The sequence below is a fragment of the Tachysurus fulvidraco genome, chromosome 10 (genome assembly GCF_022655615.1).
Source record: "Tachysurus fulvidraco isolate hzauxx_2018 chromosome 10, HZAU_PFXX_2.0, whole genome shotgun sequence".
NCBI lineage: Eukaryota > Metazoa > Chordata > Actinopteri > Siluriformes > Bagridae > Tachysurus > Tachysurus fulvidraco.
The window spans coordinates 14,595,903-14,619,310 of record NC_062527.1 but is presented as its reverse complement, the minus strand read 5'-3'; the positions used below and the strand labels follow the sequence as shown (position 1 = coordinate 14,619,310).

The 23,408-nt window shown below is 38.3% G+C and overlaps 1 protein-coding gene across 14 annotated transcripts in view; it reads left to right on the top strand.

Annotated features, from left to right (window-relative positions):
- LOC113660142 (protocadherin gamma-A11-like) overlaps nucleotides 1–23,408 on the top strand; it is an 80,000-nt gene extending 56,592 nt beyond the window's left edge. For 13 of the 14 annotated variants that reach the window (XM_047820107.1, XM_047820106.1, XM_047820105.1 and 10 more), the window contains exons 2-4: nucleotides 11,662–11,720; nucleotides 18,233–18,330; nucleotides 21,300–23,408. In XM_047820107.1, coding sequence (XP_047676063.1) covers nucleotides 11,662–11,720; nucleotides 18,233–18,330; nucleotides 21,300–21,577 — 435 coding nt within the window. In that variant the 3' untranslated portion in view covers nucleotides 21,578–23,408. Of the gene's footprint in view, nucleotides 1–4,184; nucleotides 6,894–11,661; nucleotides 11,721–18,232; nucleotides 18,331–21,299 lie in introns of those variants that run through there. The other variant, XM_047820093.1, reaches the window with a different exon arrangement.

Genomic DNA, 23,408 nt, shown 5'->3' with positions numbered 1-23,408 from the left:
TTTCTATATCATAGGAATGTGACTCCTTATATGGTGGCTTCATCGTGAACATGGTAGCAGAACCTTAAAATGAAGTCACAATCATTTAGAAATTCAGTATTAAAAGGAATAATTTTAGGGAACAATGCTTTCAAGTAACATACACTTATAGACAATATAAATTGTCTTTATATTTTTGCATTGATTTAAGATTAAACGCTTGGTTTCGTTGCTTAAATGTTGATAGCGGAGAGTACGCGAGGCTTCCGCTATGAGTGGTGCTGTTCGCTCTCATGGTGCTGAAAGTCTCACATTCAATCTTCCCAGGCTCCTAATCTTTCGATTTTTTTAATATTAAAAGTTAAACCTAAGCATGTGATTCCTGGCGTGTTTTTACCTCTGGCTATTTTTTGATCAAACATACAGTTTAACCGTCCGCCTATTGTAATGCAAATGCTAAACGAACAGCTAGAAAGAAACTGTCTCCGTGTGTGTGTGTGTGTGTGTGTGTGTGTGTGTGTGTGTGTGTGTGTGTGTGTGTGTGTGTGTGTGTGTGTGTGTGAGTGAGTGTTTGGCGGTGGGGGATATGTGTGCGGTGTTTGCGCCGCGCCCTGGTGCTGCACTGCATTCTGTCTGACACGTGCGCATTCAGAGCATGATGTTTGTGTTTTTCACCACAAGGCGGCACTAAAGAAACCTGTCCCACCAGCATGTATTACTTGACTTACGGTATTATAATGAAAATAACAATATGAAAAAGAAGAGGGAGTCTAATGAACTATGAGTCTAATCAACATAATACTAACACTGATATTATTATTATTATTATTATTATTATTATTATTATTATTATTATTATTATTATTATTATTATTATACCACTTTATTACACTTGTACATGTGTAATGACAATAAAGTTGAATCGAATCTATTATTATTATTATTATTATTATTATTATTATTATTATTATTATTATTATAACGATAATTTAATGGCAGTTCGAAATCCTGGATAAAATGGGAGGGTTGCGTTAGGAATGGTATCCGGCGTAAAACCTGTGAAGCCTAAAAGAACAACATACTTCGTATATTATTATTATTATTATTATTAATAATAATAATAATAATAATAATAATAATAATAATAATAATAATAATAATAATAATAATAATGTTAGCAATATCAGTGTTAGTATTATGTTGATTAGACTAATATTTCTTGGACCATCACAACCATTAATACTGTATATTCACTGAATATATGTATTTACTTATGTGTTAAGTCATAAACAAGCATGGAAATGTATTTAGAATGTTATAAACATGGCAAAGAACATTATTTTTAGGTGAAATGCTTCTGTGGATGTCGGCTGTAGGCTGCAGATCCTCTTGTCTCTTCATGTAATCCAGACAGACTTGATGATGTTGAGATCAGGGATTTGTGGGGGACAAACCATGCTAAAGACACTGACTGTATGTTTGGGGTCATTGTCCTGCTGTCCTCCCTGATTTATTACATGAAGTATAAGTATCTGCCTGCATCTCTCAGCATTGAGGACACCATTAATGCTGATTAAATCTCACACTCTATTTGCAGAAGTGCAACCCCAAACATGCAAGGAACCTCCAACATACTTCACTGTTGCTTTAGGCACACATTATTGTACTTCTTTCCAGCTCTTTGGCAGACAAACTGCCTCCTGCTACAGCCAAATATTTAAGATTTTGGCCCATCTTTCTGCACCCCAGTTCCTATGATTTTGTGCATAGGTGAGTTTCCATGTTGGAGGAATGGCTTTTTGGCCAGAATTCTTTCACAAAGACCACTTCTGGCCAGATTTCTACAGTCAGTTAATGTGTATATATGGGTCCCCAAGATTTCCACAATTACTTTGCTAATGGCACTGCAAGATATCTTCTGATGTCAAAGAGAGGTTAGTACGATGTGTCTTTTAGCTGTTGCATTAAGTTTACTTGGCCAACGACTGCATCTATGGTCCTTGAAGACTTTGAACAGCACATCTTGAAACCCCAGTCAGCTTTGAAATGTTTGCCTGGGAGATACTTTGCTGATGTAATGTATCTACCTTGTATAAGTCTTGTCATGGTGTAGCAGAATTGCAGAGTTAGGTCTTCCTCACTCAGATTTAAGCCTTCTACACAGATGTTTTTGTTTCAGTTGATGAATTACTGTGCTTCAACCTACATATGAAATTGATATGATTGTTACAGATTGGTATAATTGGTTAATCATTCACTTGACTACTACAAATTTCCTGACTTCATGCAAGCCTACAAAGTGTGCAAGTGTAAGAACTAATGCTGGTTTGAAGCCAAAGGGTAGTTACACCAAATATTTATTTCATTTACATTTTTCTTTTGTTTGTTTGCTTAGCATTTAACAAAATAAACAATTGAAAAATATATTTTTGCATTATTACTTTTTAATTACAGCATTTCTTCACACCTGCCTAAAACGTTTGCACAGTACTCTATTTAAACCTGCTGGTCTAATTTCCACTAATCCATTGGCATTTTGCAACATATTAATGTATGTGGGGATATTTTTACTTAAGGCTAAACATGAACTAATGCAAGTGTTCTCATTGTTTCCATTATTAACGCTTAAGTTGACTGTTGCCGTTATGAAAGAGTCTTCTCAAAGAGTAGACAGTATGACGTGTCTATATATTATGGAAATGTAACAAAAATTGTTATCGATATATCATTGAATAAACATCATTTGATAGTTCATCTTTACATAGTTTTCTGACTGATATGGATAATGTAAGCAAGACCAGGATTTTTATGTTTTGGCTGTCAAAATGGGGCATTTTGTTGAGTCCAGCAGACAGCATAGATGGGAATCTCATATAGGACTTTATTGTTGTAAATCTTTCTAAAGGCTTCTGCATGAATCTGACAGATATATTGAGCTAAAGACTGTGGATTGTGTCCAAGGCTGTAAGCAGTATTTCAGTGTATATGTTAAAAAATCACTTGAAAATGACGTGAATATGTAGAGAGACAGTTATATTTTTTTGTGTTGATTGTATGTGTTTTGTATTTTTTAAAGCAGCATATATATAGCAATTAATTATTTCTGAGGATTACATTTTAAATACATGCAACTGGCAATATGAAGCTTCTTGAATGATGTCATAATGGTTTAAAAGCTTTACACAGCTCACATTGGCCTACTACTGATATGCTCTCAGAAGTAACAGTACTAACCAATACCTTTCCTTGTCCCTGGGGTGGAACCATCAAGTGTACCTCTCTTGTACTTTTAGTGTATGTTGTTTTTTCCCAGCAAGGTGCAAATAGTGTACCTTTAATTAGCTTTTAGGAACTATAGTAATCCTTAAGGCCCAATTATGAACCTTAAATTATTATACCTTTTATGTGTATTCGTGTTTACAGGTAAAAAAAAATTCTAAAGATACAAATCATGTGGTGATAGCATCCACAACAATGTTTGATAGTTTGAAACCTTGTTTTCTGCCAGTATAGAAAACCTTCCAGAACAGAAACCTTATTAAACGTTTTGTATGTATATGTAAACGTCTTCAAAGATAAAAAATGTCCTAGTGAGAACTTGCCTTCGTGATTTTTAAAAAGCAGAAATATAATAAAGATCTTTGCAAAATTATGTTGAGCTGATTAAGAAACAGCGCCGTCTGGTGGCTCACTCTTAACTTTGCAACAATGCTGTGAACTGGGGTTGTTATAATGGTGTTTTTGCCTTCCCTTCTTTCACAGATAGATAGATAAATAGATAGATAGATAGATAGATAGATAGATAGATAGATAGATAGATAGATAGATAGATAGATAGATAGATAGATAGATAGATAGATAGATAGAGCAGTAGCTCATAGAGATCTGAAAAACACATAAAATAGGTTTATTACTCTAGGTTCTAAGTTCAGGAGTTACATCCTTCTTCTTTGATTTATCAAATGCCATCGCGTTACTGTAACACAGCGGATTCCCGGTCAGACTAAGCCACACCGACTCTTCTAAAAAGTTTTATGGCCTCGAAAACTCTCTCTCTGTGTGTGTGTGTGTGTGTGTGTGTGTGTGTGTGTGTGTGTGTGTGTGTGTGTGTGTGTGTGTGTGTGTGTGTGTGTGTGTGTGTGTGAAGCCTCAATCTCAGCCAATCGAAACGGGTCCTTTGTGGACGAGGCTCCTCCCTGAAGCGCGCGATGGAGAGGCCCAGTATGCGCGCAGGGTTTATGGAGACGGCTGGAGGGAGTTTTGCGTGTTTTCTTCTTTTATTTTTCTATTAATTTACCGAAACGTTTTGTGTGCCATGGATTATTTAAATCGCTTAAGTTTACTCCACGTCACGCGGATTACGTTTCGGCATGCTGAGGATTAATATTCGACGACAAATATGGTTTGATCACTAGAAAAGTTCTGCCTCAGACCTGTATGAGCTCATGATGGAGCGGAGAAAGAGGAGCCGCTGCTCGGAATGGCCCGCGCTCTGGCTCGCCCTCTCCTCCCTGTCCTGCCTCTCATGCGCGACAGCAGAGCTCCGCTATTCCGTGGCCGAAGAGCAACAACCAGGCTCTCTTGTCGGGAACATAGCGAAAGACTTGGGCCTCACAGTTCAGAAGATTAGCGAAAGGAAGATGCGCCTTATTTCTGACGCCAACGCTCAGTATTTCGAGATAAACTCAGTTAGCGGTGCCTTAGTAATTAACGAGACCATCGACAGGGAGCGCCTGTGTGAGTTAAGTTTAACATGTTCTTTGCCCCTTAAAATAGTTCTCAACGATCCATTGGAGATAAAGCGTGTCGTTGTAGACATTGTTGATGTGAACGACAACTCGCCGCAGTTCCCGGCTCGTAACTCATCCCTGGAGGTCTCGGAAGCGGCCGCGCCGGGAACGCGCTTCCGTCTAGAGAGCGCGCGCGACCCAGACATGGGCGCCAACTCGTTGCGGACGTACCGTCTCGAGCCTAACGACTTCTTCACGCTAAACGTCGAGATGAAAAGTGACGGCAGCAAAGTTCCCGAGCTCGTGCTGGAGAAGGCCCTTGATCGTGAGGTGCGCGCCGCATTTCGCCTCTTGCTCACGGCGGTGGACGGCGGACAGCCAGAGAGATCCGGCACCACACTCTTGTTGATCACAGTTTTGGATGTGAACGATAACGCGCCCGTTTTTGATGAGCCAGTAAAACGGGTGAGCCTTTTAGAGAACTCTCCTTCTGGCACTATTGTGGCCAAATTTAATGCCACAGATGCAGACTCTGGAACAAACGGAGATATATCTTACTTATTCAGCAAATACAACTCAGAGAGAGTTCTTGAGGTTTTCAGTGTGGATGTGAAAACTGGAGAACTCAAGGTTATTGGTGATGTGGATTATGAACAGACGAGTGTATATGACATCACTGTTCAGGCCAGGGACGGTGGAACTCCCGCCATTGAGGGTTCATGTCACATTAAAGTGGAAATTTTGGATGTGAACGATAACACGCCGGAAGTGACGTTAACATCCCTCACCAGTCCCATCAGTGAAGATGCACCAGCAGGCACTGTCATTGCACTGATCAGCGCAAGGGACTTAGATTCAGGGAAAAATGGACAGGTGACATTAAAAGTGTCTCAAGGGCTGCCATTTAAACTGAAATCTGCTTTTGGGGAGCATTACACCCTAGTTACAGATGGCCCTTTGGACAGGGAAAGTGTCCCTGAGTACACTGTTGTTGTGACTGTAACAGATGCAGGTTCTCCTCCATTGTCCTCTAAAAAAACTTTTGTTGTTAGTCTCTCTGATGTAAATGATAATGCTCCAGTATTCTCACAGCCATATTACTCTATTGACATCATGGAGAATAACTCCCCCAGTACCTCGCTCGTGACAGTGTCAGCCTCTGACCCAGACTTGGGGGACAATGGCCGTCTCACCTACTCCATTTTGGCCTCTACTGTCCATGGAAGCCCTGTGTCCTCTTACGTCTATATTAACCCAGAGAATGGCAATATCTTTACCATGCGTTCATTGGACTATGAGCAAATGAATGCGTTTAAGATTGAAGTACAGGTGCAGGACAGTGGGGTCCCACCACGCAGCTCCAATATAACAGTCCATGTTTTTGTCATTGACCAGAATGACAATCCACCTGTCATCCTTTACCCCACTAACTCTGGTGACACTGGCCTTCAGCTGACTATGCCCCGCTCTGCCCCTGTCGGCCATCTTGTGAATAAGATAGTTGGTTATGACCCAGACAGCGGGCATAACGCATGGCTGTTCTACAGCATCGCACCTGGTGAGGATGCAGAATTTTTCCGTATTGGAGAGCACACAGGGGAGCTTCGTACTGCAAGGAAACTATATGAGACTGAGTCAGAGAGCCAGGTGCGCTCATCATACAGCTTTGTAGTGGTTGTGCAGGACAATGGACAGCCTAACCAGTCCACCAGTGCCAGTGTCACCATTAATGTAGAAGAGAAGAGTGCAGACAAAGACACAGACCTTCATAAAACATCTTCTCATAAAACAGGCGGAATTCCAGACATAAGCCTGTACCTCATAATATCACTGGGCTGTGTGACTCTGGTCTTTCTTTTGACCATTGTGGTGCTGCTGGTGCGGTGCCTCAGACACAAAGATGACCTAACATGCTGCTACTCCAGGAAGGGCTTCCGTTCTCGCCCTTCTTACCAGCATCGTTCCCATAAGGACCTTCACCTACAGATGAACACGGATGGGCCTATCCGGTACATGGAAGTTGTGGGGGGCCCTCAGGAACCCCACACACGCACATACAGGCCCTGCTACTCTACAATCTCCAGCAGGAGTGACTTTGTGTTTGTTAAGACTCCTCTACTGAGCCATAACAACACATTAAACATGACCCTAACCCGGAAGCACTTATTAAACTCAGCCAATGAGGTGAGGGCTCAGCTTGGCACAGAAGCTGACAACCTTTAAGATACTCTCTTTCTGTTGCCACATGTGTGAGGCAGATTTCATGTCATGTTTTCATCTTAAAAACTAGATTTATTTATTTGTCATTTTTAAATCAACGTCTGATAGCTTTTCCCATGATCCCATGATGTAGCTTTCTGAGGGACTAGGAATCTCTGTTAAAAAAAACAACAAGACAAATAGATAATTGTCATGATTTTTAAATATTTGTTAGACATTCTGTATAAAGATTAGAAATCTAACCTACTAGTCAGAGTGAATGGATGAAAGGAAAAATAAATAAGGAGAGAAAGGTTGAGAGAGATTAAATAAGGTAAACAGATGGCAGAAATGGACACGGCAGATAGATGATAGGTTTGAGATGAGAATAAAAAGGGGCATCGATAAATGAAGACAGAGCAAAGGACAAGTCTTGAGAAGAGAAAGAAACTGGTAGCTGAAAACAAGATAGCAGAGGTCATCCTGTGACCCAGGATTTCCTGTTGTGGTGGAGGTCAGTGATTGGTTCCATACCTTGAAGTCATGTGACCTTCAGTAATGTGCATGTGCGTCACCCTAGGGAAATCCCATAATGAATTTCCATAGTAACCAGGATTCAGACTACCCATAGAACCACACAGACCACACGATGAGATTTCAATATAGACATTCACCTAAACTCATTGTGTATAATAACATAGTAAATGTGTGTTTATTGTAAGTAATAAATGTTAATATAGAGGGGAGAGGAAGCATTGAACAAAGTTACTACTCTTTTTTTTTTTGTAGTATTTTTTCCTCTGTGGAGTAAAATCTTTTATCAGATCATAATGTTTGACTTGACTTGCATTCAGAAATAGTAGGTGAGGTGAAAAGCTTTGGGGCCTCAGACTGATGTTATTTATACCTGCTGTATGTTGAAGCAGGACTTTAATCCCTTGTCTTTGTATCTTGGTTTTAAAAGGGGAAAGAGAGGGAGGTGAGACTAAAGTGGAGAGATTTCCTGTTTTTTCTTTCATTCTTTCTATCTACCAGTATGTCCCTTGTGTGCTGTCTTTTATGTCCTCTGGGAGTGCTTTTGGCCTTTAGGTCATGAAGAGCCCATCTGGCTCCTCTGGCAGGACACGTGTGAGTTGTGTGTAAGTGTTTTGTGTTTCGTGGGAGGGTATGTAGGCTCCAAAACTGACAGAAGGTTAGGGCATTATTTCATGTCTCAGAAATTCAGTCGGAGTTAGTGAAGGTTTCATCCATGTTTGTGTTTCTCAGAGGACCGTAGTCTAATTTATGAAAGAGTTCTACTACTGCTGTTACCGACACAAAAGGAAGAGGGGATATATTCCCCTGCCTGCTGTGTCATTTTCCTCTCTTTAAGCCATTATCATGTAAAGCTTAATTTTCCTTCCTTGTACATCCGTGTGTATCTTGCATAGCCAATTGTCCTTTTTTCTCTTCCTGGCAGCCTTTTCCTCTTTTTCCTCATCCTCACCATGTGTTTTCCTGCTGAGCTTCCTGCTCACTGAAGGCAGCCATCTAACTGTCACCTCTGTTTAGTTGGTAGTGTTGTGACGAACTTCAGTGTGTGTATGTGTTGGCCAAGTTAACGCACATCTGTAAAGAATATCTAATTTCTCAAGTTTCCATGAAGTGGCAATCAAAATGTTAAGATCCAGCTGAACTTCAAAGCTCGATTTTTACACCGTCTTGTTTGTGCCGGTTTGTGATGTATTTTCAATACTACGAATCTGGCTTATTTTATTTTGCTTACAAGTTTTATTAAGACAAACTCTTCACTTTACGAATATTAAAGTTCTGTAATATCTGCCCTTGTGAGATAAAATGAGTAACATCACAGGGAGCAGAGGGCCATCTTAGTTGAGCTGGAGTTCTGGAACATTTTGTTAGTTTTCTTTAATGCAGTAGGCATTCATATCCTTCAGCATGCTAATTGCTTACAGCTGTTTGAGTTGCGGATCTAAAACTATTGAATTGTTCTGATTACAGGAACATTGCTGTACATTATTCTGTTTCTACATTACTGTAAGAAAAAAACATCTTCAAACATTATTAGAACCATACAGAGCAGACCCTAATGATCCACTTCTGTGGAAAGTTTCAGTTTAGCTTTTAGGTAAAAGGAACCTCGTCAATGATGTAGGGAATGAGATAGAGATTTGTCTTTCATGAGCTTATTAAGAGGATGTGTGTGCAGAGAAGCAGCTGTTTTCCATGCGTTCTCTCTATAGAGCCTAGCCTTGGCGGGAAGCCTGAATATGTATCCGGTTTCAATGCAGTGGCAGACAAAGTGTTAAGTTCCAGTTGAACCTCATAGCTGGATAGTTACACAGTCTTGCTTGTGGCCATACTTTTGTGACCTTTGTAGTAGCACAATGGCAGTATTTAAGGGTGATATTTCTGATATGGTATATTTGATAAAACTCACAGACACTTTGCTTGATGAATATTATATTGTGGTCAGTATAGTACTGGAAATTAAAAAATGAAACTACTTACAATTCAAGTTTTACCCACGTCCCATGTGGGTCATCTGGTTGCTGCCTGTCAACTTTTACCTATTGAGCCACAGCTGTTGCATTAAACTTGCAGACCTCAGTAAAACACTTAAGAGTCAAGGTAGACCCTGGAGAACTAAAAGCTATTATTTAGGTTAACCTCATGTTACTTTCTACAGGTTGTGTTAAAACACAGTGCTACTTTAATGGCGTGCATGTCAAGAATGGGCCACGGCTGTCGGTCTGAAAGCACGACTCATCTACAGAGTACTAAATGTCGAAATGTGTGTTCCTGTAAACATAGATCACTTATCCACAGATGTATCATGTTGTCATTAGTTACTAATCATATAATCTATATATTCAGTAGTTAGCATTGCTGTTAGGTTATATATGTCTAAACCCAGAACTAAGAAGGACTAAGGAGACTTAAAAATGGAAAGAAACCAAGTGTAGTCTTGCAGTTTCTGTCTCACATGGTAGTTTGCTTTGGGTTTTTCCCCAGTCTCCATTTCTTGTTTGCTTTTATTCTCCTCGACTCAGTCTACAGGTCACGGTGTATTTTGAGGTGTGGGCTGCCTCTTTCTGCATACTTTTCTTCAGCATAATCTATATTTTCTGCACACAAACTCAAATTGGTGTATACAGAAGTGATTTAAACACAGTCTGCCCTTCACAGGGGAATCAGCAGCCCATGTCAAAGACATTGTTTTGTACACATTTACAAAGAGAGAGGCTATTTAGGGTAATAATAGAGCTTGTATACATGTTGGGCCTGGGACCTTGATGAAACTGCAGCTATATTTATTTAATATTTTAGTTACTGTGTTTAGTTTCAAGCCGACTTGTACAATATCTACATTACACAAACAGTGGAGTTTTCACTTCACTGAGTTTTATGTGTAGGGCCATGCGTGGTGCATTTTTTGTGTGAGTGTGTTTGGTAATACATTATAAATGTACTCTGATGCCTGTGTGTCCACGTATCTATATACATGGATGTTCTTTAAACTGACAGCAATTTGGCTTTAATAATTTAGCGTCTACTCTTATCTCTCCTGGAGAATGCAGAGCTGATCTTGCAGTTTATTTGACAACGCACTGCACACTAAAACAAAAAGGGAGAGACTAAAAAGCAAGGAAATGATGAGTAAAGAAGCTTTTATTACTCTAAAATCACAAACATCTCCACAATTTTGTCTGTCTTAGGAGTTTTTTTTTTTTAAAAAAAGGAGAATGTCTAGATGAGAATAATTTAGTTCATATTGGAGCTGAAAAATAATGGATAAAATGGTAATCAATATTGTCTTGCTCAGTATTAGAATAGAAATTATTTATCCTGGTCATTACTTTAGGGACTAAAATGTTTGACCACCAAAATGAGATAAACTAGAATCTTGCAATTTAATGCAGAAAACATATTACTGAAAGTAGCTGATTATGTTTAATTTAAAAAAAAAGAAAAAAGATTGCAGTCCTGACTGGGTCATGACTGTCCTGTTTGCTTCCTGTCCACTGAGTGTGTTCTTCCCATCCAACTGGAACACAATGGTGGCCTTGTTTTCTAGCTGATGTTTTACGGAGCTAGTCAATCAATTAGCACCACTGCTTGTTCCAGAAACAAACCTAGATTGTCTCAGAATGCACTGCAATAGCTCATAGCTGTTTTTTTTAAAGATTAAAGCAGCAGTTTAAGTCCTGTAGTCTAGAGGCAAATTAAGCAAATATGTATGTCAGCAGTTATTTCAAACGTTATATTTGTGTAATAGTAGTTACTGTATACCAGCTCCGGTAGCAAATACACACTCCTTGATGTCTTCTTTGCTGTGGACTCAGTTCTTGTTTTTTTCTTGTGATAAGTGAACAGACCTAAAAAAGGAGGTTTGTATTGCCAAATATGCGATCTCAATTTGACCATAGAGTGCATTACATAGGTTCTATGACACCTATGTTTATTATCTATTGAGCACAGTGAATAAAAATGCACTGGGGCTTCAGGCTCTGCCTTCAGTCTTCCAGGTCTATGAGTTCTAATTTTTCTTGCTTGTGTCCTTGCAGGTGCACAGAGCAGCTCAGATTTTACTGACACTGTGATCATCACAGAAATCCTGTATACTGTAGACACTGTTTCCATCCATAACGCTCACAATATGACAGTTAGAGGCTAAGGCTCAGACATGTGCATAAAGTCTTCAGGGATAAAACTAAATGTTTTCTTTTTTTTTTCTCTTTCTCCTCTGCAGCAAAAACCCCCCAACGCTGACTGGCGTTTCAACCAGAACCAGAGACCTGGACCCAGTGGGTGAGTTCATTAAAGCACAGATTTACATATTATGAAAATGTTATATAACTGTTTATGAAGCTAAACAAATAGACATCTATTTGATATTCATGGATTTGCATTGCATTAATGCTTACTCATATACATGGCAGCAGAGTTACACCTAATCTTACAGAAACCTTTTCTGGAACTTCCAGTCTGATTAATGTAACTCAAAGAGCTGTAACTAGATAAAGAGGTAGGAGATGTGGTTTTAGGGAGGTGTGTGTGTTGGATGATAACCCAGATGGCACTGTTTGCTCATCACAGAATAGGAGAGAGGACAGAAATTTGTTGGCCCTTGGGGCAAACCGAATGCACATGTATGAAGTCAACATCAACCACTTTCTTCTAAACTTATTATTGATATAAGGCCACACCTACCACTAAAATGTTTAATTAAAAGATGGTTTTGTTAAGACACACCCAGTGTACACAACATAAAAAAGTATGAGATAGGTGCACACAGGAAGAAATGAAGACTGGCGGGGGATGACCATGGGGATTGTTTTCTAAATTACTGTTCCATCACATGACTCAAAAGGAAGGAAGACAAAAAGGAAGGCAAGGTTTGTACTATGTATGTTAAAGTACATGAGGAGAGGCTAGCTTTACCTGATCTTATAAGGCACAAAATGTACAAACACACCACACAAACCAAATAAATAAAAATAAGTACAGTAAGAATACAATACACCAAATATAGTATTACTGAATGGAAACTATTCAGTATTCCAATGATGATGTGAAATGTATAGAAAAGAAAGAAAGAAAGAAAGAAAGAAAGAAAGATAGTGTATAAAGAAATCTGCAGTGTTGTGGTGCTTGTAGTCATAATAATGCCACATCTGTTACTGGAGCAATAACTGACTGTGGCAAAGGCGAGCGTTCCATTGGGAAAACTCCCTGCTTATGCGACTGTCAGTAACTTACACTTTTCCTGTCCAGCATTATTTTAAGTCCTTCAGAGCCAAAGGCATTCATCCTCTCTCTCATGCCAAGCAGCTCTGCTGCTCATAGTGCACCAAATTCCCAACAGACATTACATAACACATTCCTGCCTGAGAAAAAGCCATTTGGAAGACATTAAATCTTTTTTGTTTCATTTCAAACATCAGCTCCATATATACATCTGCTCTGCGTATTTAATGTTAAGTTGAAAGATTTACTATTTGTTTCGTCATTTAATGTTGTGTGAAGGATCATGAAGGTTAGACAACCTATAGGGGAAATGTTTTACTTGTTTTAGGATTCAGAAAGCTCGCATAATGGATGAAAGGTTAGAGATTCTTAAAGAAGTGTCCGCTTCACTACAGACATTTAGTACATGAGACAGATGTCTCTCTCTCTCTCTCTCTCTCTCTCTGTCTCTCTGTCTCTATGAACATGTATAGATACCTTTTCCTTTCACTTTGTCATAAAGCAAGCTGATTCAAAGGATGTATCACTGGTCTTTATTTCAGTAACTACAAGTTCAGAACTGCCCTTTTAAGATCAACGGCGCCCCGCAAGCTCAGGTACAGGAGAACAGCACAGGCTCATGTGTGCTAATAGACTTTTATCCCCATGTAGCTGTTCCCTGTTGGCTGTCAGTGCTCAGACCTTTGATCTTGTAGTATCATGTGCTGTTTATAGGCATGTCACTGGCTTTGCTTGCTGTTTAGACCTGTTAGAATAGCAGACTAGTTGGCTGTGGTGATTTAAAGTGTGTGAGTATTTACTGTATTATTAGCAATAATGTGAAACAAATGGTGGAAAATACTTTGTGGAAAAGGTAAATATAGATACTCTAAATGTATCAATTAAGTAGATTTGTAGGTCTTTGCTGGAGCATTTGCAAATATGAAAAATCATAATATTTTAAAGAGCTTGTGACGTTATGTAAATTTATGTATAAGAGTCTTGTTGTCAACTGATCCACTTCAAATCATATAAATGCTGATGTTTTACTGCTATTTTATATACAGAACATGTTGTCAAGTTTAAAAGGGATATTAACTTCAATTACACACAAACCTGTTGTACATGTAGTAAAATTCGGTCATCCTTGATTCACTTGACAATTAGCAATCCAAATCTAATCTATAGCCTAATACAAAGAAGACTAGGCAGTTCATTAGGACAATGAAATTGTGTCCTATAAATTGAGGAATACAGCACGTCTCAATTGTCTCCCTATTAACAATCATAATTCATTTTTGTTTTATATATATATATATATATATATATATATATATATATATATATATATATATATATATATATATTATATTTTTTTTTTTTGAGTTAGCCTGTAAGAATGCCTTTGTCAAAAGACGAGCACTCCAGAAAAAGATACAGCACAGAGGTCATTTAAAGGAATACATAAAGAGTAGTTACATGCATAACATTAGATGTGATAAAACTAGGTTCATCATGAGTGGGAGAGACGTCTCTGTGTGTGTTTACAAAGAAACGGTAATCATGTATGGGACGTCAATTTAAGAACTGTTCATTTCCCCTACGTACGGAGACTTTTGGGACACCCAGTAGTTAGTGTCTGTTGGTAGCCAACGCACTGCAGTGGCTGAGCTGCATTACTGGGTGATTTAAGTGCACACCATTTAATTGTCATCTTATAATTTTTAGCTCCATGTGAGCTTTACCTTCTTTAAATGCACATCAGCTGTGTAACATGATTGATAACTTCTATGATGAGAATTCATCTAGACAAATGTGAGTTAGAAAATCAGCTTTAGCAAACTTTTGTAACTCTCACAGGAACCTTTCTCAGTAGTCCAATATCTGGATGAAGGGCAAAAAATGGTTCAAATTGTAATATATTGCAACCATAGCGATATTTTAATATTTCAAAGAAAGTTTTGTAATGTGCATTACAACAGTTTCTTGTGTGGTGATCTGTGTGTGTGTGTGTGTGTGTGTGTGTGTGTGTGTGTGTGTGTGTGTGTGTGTGTGTGTGTGTGTGTTGGAATTTGTTGGCTGTATTTTCTTGCTCTCTCTGGACTTGAATCCACAGCCCCTAGCCTTTACCACAGGAAGTGCTTATCTACCCACAGGATATGATAATGCTGACCAAAGGAAGCACTATTTCCCTTTATAGGAGTGTGAAGCTAATTAGGGAGAAATTAAGCATCTTATTTTCCTTAACAAATACAGTGACTAATTAGTGATGATAAGCCCTGAGTCATTTGTCCCAAACTCAATAAATTTGCTTGTCCAAGGTTGAAGTTACTTGTGTTTATTTGGTACACCTCTGCAGTGATGTGATCTCAGTTTTATAGTTAAGTTGTAAATATAAAGCAGCCAAGACATGTGAGATGGTCTTAATGAGAAAGTTTAGCACGTCTGGAAAGACTTGAGCTCCTTATGAGCAGTGTATGTCCTCGTGTTTCTCCATCCTGGCTTTGGCCCCTTTTTCTGTTCTTAGTAAACAAGGACTAGCAACTCTGTCCTCTCCTCTCTTGTCTTTACTCCTCCCCTCTCCTCTTCACTCCTCTCCTCTCCTATGTACTTCTCTCCTCTCCTCTCCTCTCCTCTCCCCTCCTTTCCTCTTGTCTTAACTCCTCTCCTCTCCTCTCCTATGTCCAATTTCTCCAGGCTGCCTTAAACTTTTAACCTCCTTGTGCATTATTTTGTTCTTCTTGACATTACTACTTGCCAGCTCACCATATACTCCTTATAAAAGTGGGTGAACACCGTTATTTCTTATTTTTATTTCCTTTATTTGTTGGTTTGGCTAATAATCATCTGATTCCCCATAGAGAGTAATGCTTAAAGCAGGAAGTGAGACCCCATGAGAGCCTTGCATGCATGATTGAGTCTCAGCACAAATATGTTTAATCTGTGTGTTTAGAATTAGACTTTTGTCTAATCTTCATAATTTAAATTGCTGCCTTGTGCAGTTTTTTTGGCTAAAGTAAATGTGTGAATGGGAAGTTCATACTGTATAAGGGAAAGAACAACTTCATTTTTAAGGCAATATATAGAGGAAGCAACACTTTTATTAATATGTTTAATTAAACGGATTCTAATTAAATGGAGCTACAGTATAATGAAGGGAGTAAATATGAGATAGTAACTTGCCTAGAGTTTAAGTATAGTAACATGGCTTTATACAGAATGACAGATCATAAGGCAGGGTGGTACTCATTTCTTTCACTACAGGGATGTGTTTCTCTGAGACACTAAATCTGATCTCTATGTCATAGGTTCTGTGTTAAATAAATAGATAAATGTTAAAGCAGGACTCTTTACTATTTGCTGCTAACATTAGTATGACTTCATCTTTCTCAGATAGCTTAACTAGTCAAGTGAGCTACAAAAATAATGCATGTTTGCTCAGAAAGAAAGAAAGAAAGAGAGAGAGAGAGAGAGAGAGAGAGAGAGAGAGAGAGAGAGAGAGAGAGAGAGAGAGAGAGAGAGAGAGAGAGAATGTATTTCCCTAAATAAACATATCACATATACATATCAGGCAGTTGCATGCTCACATTGTATACTCTAATCAGAATTATAATTCATCTGCTGCTTTTGGGAGTTGTTAAATATATGCTTTCATTATTCAATGTTTAGATCACTGTAATTCCTTCTTCCTTAGCATTTCTAGAAATAGACTCAAAAAACATATTCAGAATTTAGCAACTCATTACAAATTCCTCATCTCGCCTAAGCACTTCACCCTGCTTGAACTCTCTGGTCCAGGAATACTGGGCTACTGGTGCTGCCTAAGACTATACTGATATCAATGTGTCTGACCTTTCAGAGCCATAGAACCCAAACCTCCTTCTCCAATTTTCTTCCTCTTCTTTTTCCTGAGTCAAATTAACATACATACAACAAGCTTCTCTTTCTTCTGTATTTTTGTGTGTGTAAAACCAATTATTGTACAGCGATCATTAATTAAACTAAAGGAAAAAGGAAAAGAAGCTACTGTGCCACCTGTAGTGTTCCAGGCTTCAAGAGCTGTTTGTTCTGTATTTATGCAATTAATACAGACTGTGAGAAAGTTTTCTCTCTTCCTTTGTAAATCCTAATTGTGTCATTAAGTCCGTCTGGTTAACATTGAAACTGTATGGGAGCTTTAATCACTTAACGTAGTTAATTCTGTTTTCAGGTAGCAGCAGTAAAAAAATGCCCGAAGTGAGTTTTACGCTAATAACCAGGAAGAGCACAATTAATAAAGACTGAAGATTGCATCCCTATTTTCTTAATCTTTGTGTGTGTCTTTTCTAATGAGGCGAGGGTTCCAGCGATCTGGCCTACTTTTGTGTTTGTTCTCCATAGATGCAAATTGGGCTTAAAAAACAAAGCTTTGAAGCTCAGCTCCGTCCAGATGGAAATGAGTGTGTGTGTGTGTGTGTGTGTGTGTGTGTGTGTGTGTGTGTGTGTGTGTGTGTGTGTGTGTGTGTGTAAGTTTACTTTGAGGCAGCTGGTACCTCTCTGTTTCTGGTCTCATTAACTTTTTACTTTACAAGATATCCTGGTTCAGGGCAGCGTCATTGTTGTGTGTATGTGTAACAGTGTTTTTTCTAATGATGTATGTAGGAGGCAGTGGCAGGGTCCAGTCTGGTCCAGTCCAGTCTTAGTAGATATAGTATGACCACACACGCACACGCACGCACGCACGCACGCATGCACGCACACACACACACACACACACACATATACACACACACAAATTACAGGGTGCAAAGTATATAGCATTACTTACAACAATTATGGTCTGTCAATCTAAGTGTGGGGTGTTTCACCACAGTCACATGCTTTACCAATTTGGTAAACAATGGACAAAACCACACAAAAATGACAAAGATTGATGATTTTCAAAATGATTATTTAATGTAACTAGATGAATGCATCATTATAGACATGCACATTAAAGAATAACTTTATTCCTTAGTCTCATATGTCTTCTTCTTCTTCTTCTTCTTCTTCTTCTTCTTCTTATTATTATTATTATTATTATTATTATTATTATTATTATTATAACTTGAACAGTAATAAATTAATAGGTAGCAGTGTGATCTATCCAGTATGTTTATAAAACCTGTTGCCAAAAAAAGGAAACTTTATTAAACACTGCTATCCTGATCTAAATCTCGCTACAAATGAGTCCTTACTTAATGAATCCTTTTAATTTTTGTACAAAAGTCAAAACTGAGTTCATTGCATCTGACTAGACGACTGTTGGGAGATACGTTTTTGCATGTTAGAGTGTGTGTGTGTGTGTGTGTGTGTGTGTGTGTGTGTGTGTGTGCACATGCATCTATGAATGACTGGGAGAGAATGAATAAACAAAGTAGCTGTAATGTGCCCTGTTGTGCTGCTCGTGGTTATTCTAGACTGTCAGGTTTTATGAAAGTCCCAAAAATATCAGATGTAAATGAAAGACACATAGACATACATAGCATGTATGCAGCTGAACTCTTTAGGAATTGTTGGGACAAAATGGCTGCTGGCTTACTCACTCCTCTTCCTCTTCTCTGTCTCTCCCACAGAGCTGCTGCCACTCCAGAGGTCGCCATGGGAACCGGACCCTGGCCAAACCCCCCAACCGAGGCAGAGCAGCTCCAGGCACTAATGGCTGCTGCAAATGGTTAGAGCCACACCTCTATATGTCTCTTTCTCACCCTCTCTCCACACACACACACACACACACACACACACACACACACACACACACACACACACACACACACACACACACACACACACATTGTCTGTCTTTCTCTCAAACTCTCTATATAATACTATTTAAAGCAATTAATATTAAACGTGCATTATATATTTATACCATGATTATTAATGTAAAAGTTTAGAGGTCTCTGAGTCTTACATCTCTCACTGTCTCTGAGTCTTACATCTCTCAACCTTGTCCCTCCCCCTCTGACATTTTGCGTTTGCTGGAGGCGACAGCAGCTGCACAGGCTCTTTGATAATGCCTGCTCTGTACTCATCAGCTTTTTTTTTTATTTTTATTTTTTATGCCACTCACTCGCACACAAAATCGTATTTCCGTTCCACACAGTCTTTCACTTCCAACATGGATACAGTATATTATTATTTCTTATCGTGTGGTGCTAAATGTTGTATGCAGATTTCTCTAGTCGGTTAATAGCCATTACTAAAACGAACCACAGTAAAACAGTATCATTTGCTTTAATGCTCGATTTATGAGGGACATATAATCATACACTAACATATCCGTGATTGATTTTTAATCATGTTTTTATTAGTAGTGTTGGGAAACATCATTTAGTACAAGTATAAATGGACAAATCATAAATTTATTAGTTAACTAATGTAATAACTATGTATTGGGTTGCTAATCTAATCTAATAGTGCAGTCAGCTAGTTAACTATTCAAGTGCATACATAAAGTTACACAGAAAAGTATGAGTTTTTTGATTGTCCTCCTCTAACCAAGTTTCTAAGCACGTCATGTTTAAATCCCTTGTGGGAAAAATCAGCAAGTCATTAGGCACAGTTTCCTCTATAGTCTGTAATGTTCTGTACCTCACTTCACACTACAATTGAAATTGGAATCTGAATGACATCTTTACCAAAGATTTGACTAGAGAGTTATAAAATAGCATCTTGCTATGAATTATTTTGCATGTATTTGTCACATTCCTGATCCTGGAAAAATCATCTTTCATCCATAGACTAATTAATCTGTCGAGTAACAAAAGATTCTACTGTCAACTTGGACAATGTGTGTTGTGTAGCAGGCAGTGGGTAAAGTTTAAACACTCCCAACAAAAGAAAAGTTATGGATTTACATGTCCTGCTAAAATGCTTTTAAATCTATATATGACACATGAACATCATCTTTAATTGTGAGTGTACTGAGTGAATGCTGACCCTGCAGGATTCTGGTGTTCTACTGTAATTTGTGTACACTTGAACAATTCCATTCTCTTTGTTTACTGGGGTTAAGATCTGCTGTATGTAGTGATTCATGTCTGATGAGTTCATTTATTAGGCTTTATATAACACACATTGTTGATATCAAACATAGAGGTGAATTTAAGGTGATTTGAAGTTGAATGGAGGCAGTGTGACATACATCATAAATAAACAATATTTATATGTGTGTTTTTCCAATAACATAGCACTGAGGTAGAAGGTTTCTACTATGGATATTATTATCAGATCTGTGCATAGCCATTAGCAATAAGCAGAAGACGTGTCATACATACACACCTTCCTCCATTTTCCTTGTGACAGTGACAAGGCAGGATTCTAGACATATAATCTTCCATGTAATGGATCCTTTTGTCTTATTCTTATTTCTGTCACAGGACATGAAAATTAGACTACAGCAGAATCATTTTTGGTTGTTTTGTTTAGTGCTACAGTCTGCGGTAAGTGTGCCAAGTAATATGAGTCAGGGAGACAGAGCAGTGATCATTATTTCCATTGTTATTGCCCCACTGTTCTCCTCCAGCAAAGCGCACTTGGCCCCTAAAGTTTCCATGAACAGTTTTGTGTGAGGAAGATATGAGTTGGAGTGTGTCAGAGAGTGAAAAAAAGAGAAAGGAGGTGTGTGTGTGTGAGGGGTTTTAAGGGGTAACCTTATATCCACAATAAGAGTTGTGCTAGAAGAACGGAACTGGTGCGTACACAACCCTGAATCCTAAATGTGTCAAGGGGCTTCGATACATTTTAACAGTGCATCATTTAGCTACGCTATTGTTTGTGTGAGTGTGTGTGCGTGTGTGTGTGTGTGTGTGTGTGTGTGTGTTCTGAGCATAACTGGGCATGCTAGCGATTGGGGGAGGGTTTCATTCTTTCTGGTTTAGCTTTGCACAGGATGAGTGTATTATGAGCCAAGTAGTATATCATACTGACATGAGCAGGAGAGAGCAGAGAGCCACACAAACATGTACAGCTGAAAGGTCTCTCACACATCCATGCATCAGGTTCTTGCCTTTGGTGTTTTGATCTCTAGGATTAATCCTGCTATCGTTTGTTCTAATAGTATAAATAAGATACCTGGTTTAATGTATCGACCTGTGAATATTTTAAGAGCCACTTTTTGCTATGGCTGGGAGTCCATAGAGTAAAACTGACCCTGTTCATTTAGTGTTGAGGAATAGTGTTACTCTGCCCATGTCAGTTAGGATGATTAGCCAATCAAAGTCATCTGTGAACTCATGGATGTGGAAGAGGACAGACAGCACTTTTCCCTGTGTGTTTAGTTGTGCTGAAGGCACACGTTAGACTTCAACCTCATTAGCTGCTAGCTTTGATGTGATATGTGTCAAGTGACGTACAGTTATAAAAAATCTTTCAGGAGGCTTAAGAATTCACCCCATTAAACTTTCACACATTTTGAAGTGTGACAACCTGGAACTGAAATGTGCCTAATTGGGATTCATGAATCTGTATTAATTCCAAAAACTTAATACAACAAATCGTATGAATTCTGCTTGCAACAGAACCAAACTGCAGGGGTTTCACAGGAATGGGGGTGAATACATACGCTACCATAACTTTTTGTTTTTATTTTGGAAATGATATCGATATTCAATACTCTGTTTCCTTCTCTTTCCTGTACAGAAGTGAGTGAGGCCACAAACACACTGGGTCCTGGCACCATGGGCCTGAGCACACGCTACAGTCCCCAGTTCACCCTGCAGCATGTTCCTGACTACCGGCAGAACGTCTACATCCCGGGCAGCACTGCCACTCTCAGTGCCAACCCCCAGCAACCCCAGCAGCCCCAGCAACCTCCTCAGGCACTTCCTGCTCCACAGATCACCAGCGCCCAGGTCGAGCCTCCCAACGCCCAGACACCTGCTAGCAAGAAGAAGATCACCAAGAAGGAGAAGAAATAAAGAGAGAGAGAGAGAGTGCTAGTTAGGATGAGTTCTTGCTTTTGGTGTCAGGTTAAAGAAAGTAGAGGAAGTGAGGTGTTAAGTTCAAGGGATAGGGAAGGATATCTACTCTTGTTTCCTCACATATGGGTGAGCTTTTGTGCACTCGCTGTTTCAGAAGTATGAGATAAGAATGAATGAGAAATCAGTGTGCAGCTCCAGCGTTTTTTTTTTTCTTCATGTTATTCTCTTGATTTTTCATCCATTTAAATCCTTCCACTGACTTCTATGTGATATACATACCTGTGGCTGGATTAATGTGTTATGTACAATAGTTTCACATTGGGATTAAGTTTTCTTTGGATATCTTATTAATCTGAATGTTCCTAGTGTTAGGAGAGCAAACTCAGATGCCGGTTGTTACATTTTTATGCTTTTTAAGGAAAACGAACATTTTACATATATCTAGTCATTAGTGGCAGTTATCATAATGACAATAATGTGCTTGGATTTTTTTTTGAGACATTTCTCTCATAGAGCTGCATTTGCTGGTTTTACTGAGAAGGAAGATGTTACTTTTTTTAAACATCTCATGATGCTGTGCTTTGGTTACACCACTATTGGACTTGATGAAAATATAACACATACAGTAAGGTTTAGATTTTGGAAGTTTCTGCTGAAATAACACAGGAAATCATTTTTTGCATGATGCTGAACATTAAATAAATGTAAAGCTTAACTATGCATTGCATGCCTGATTAAAAAAAAATTAATTGTAAATTAAATTGGTATTGACTCCAGTCAAGGAATTTAATAATGCATTGTGCTTCAGATAAAGTTCTAGAGAAAAACATTGAATTAAAGTCTGTAAGAGAAATTGTCCAAACCTCTGCAAATGTCTTAGCTTGAATGTGGAATTATTTTTGCTTTGGCAGAGTAATGCATGAAAAAGAGTCTTACAGTGAACAAATCAGTGAGTTGATGCTGTAAATAATAATAGAATCAGTACTGACCAGTCACAGGTTTATCATTTGCGAATTGCCATGGTATGTTCATAAATAGATCAAATCACCAACATCTGATAATATAATCTTCAGCTTTTCATGTTTTATTATTATTATTTTTTATTATTTCTACACACATTCTTCACCTGCTGTGTAAAGATAACACCCAATACAGAGTCCATAGTTCACAAAGTCCATAAAAAACATCAATTAGAAATTCTTTTTTTTTTTTAAATCTAAGCCTGAAGCACAGGCTTCGTACTGGAATGTGTTACATAGTGTTGTTTTTTTTAGTAAAATGGGGGAAAAATATAAAATAAACAAATATAAATAAACAAACAAATATATAAATTAAGAAAATGATCATGCAAATTGTTGCTGTTTCAAACGTAGTTATTTAACACAAGCAGGCTGACTAACTCAACTGTAAATAAAGAGATTAACTTTTAAAAAGGTGAAACACTTGTAGTCTAGAAACCTGTGACGTTGTGCATATATTTTTGTGTTTTCTTCTCCTTCTCTTCCTCTCTGATCACCCTTAATTAAATAGACACAGTAAATAACAAAACTCTTCCTAATTCTCTATCAATTCTCTCTTCTTTTGAGATTTCTATTGTGCATATGTGCAAGAAAGGTTCTTAATGTCTATATGAAGAAACAAATATAAATATTATCTGTGTGTGTGTCTGCCAGTGGCATAATGCTTTGTACCCAGTTTATCACCATCCCTATAAAACACTAATACTTGCACCTGCTCCTCAGTGTTATGCTTATTTTATATGCTAATATTTATATTTCTGTTTTATTTCTTGAACACTGACATTTCAAATAAAAGGTTCTGAAAATCT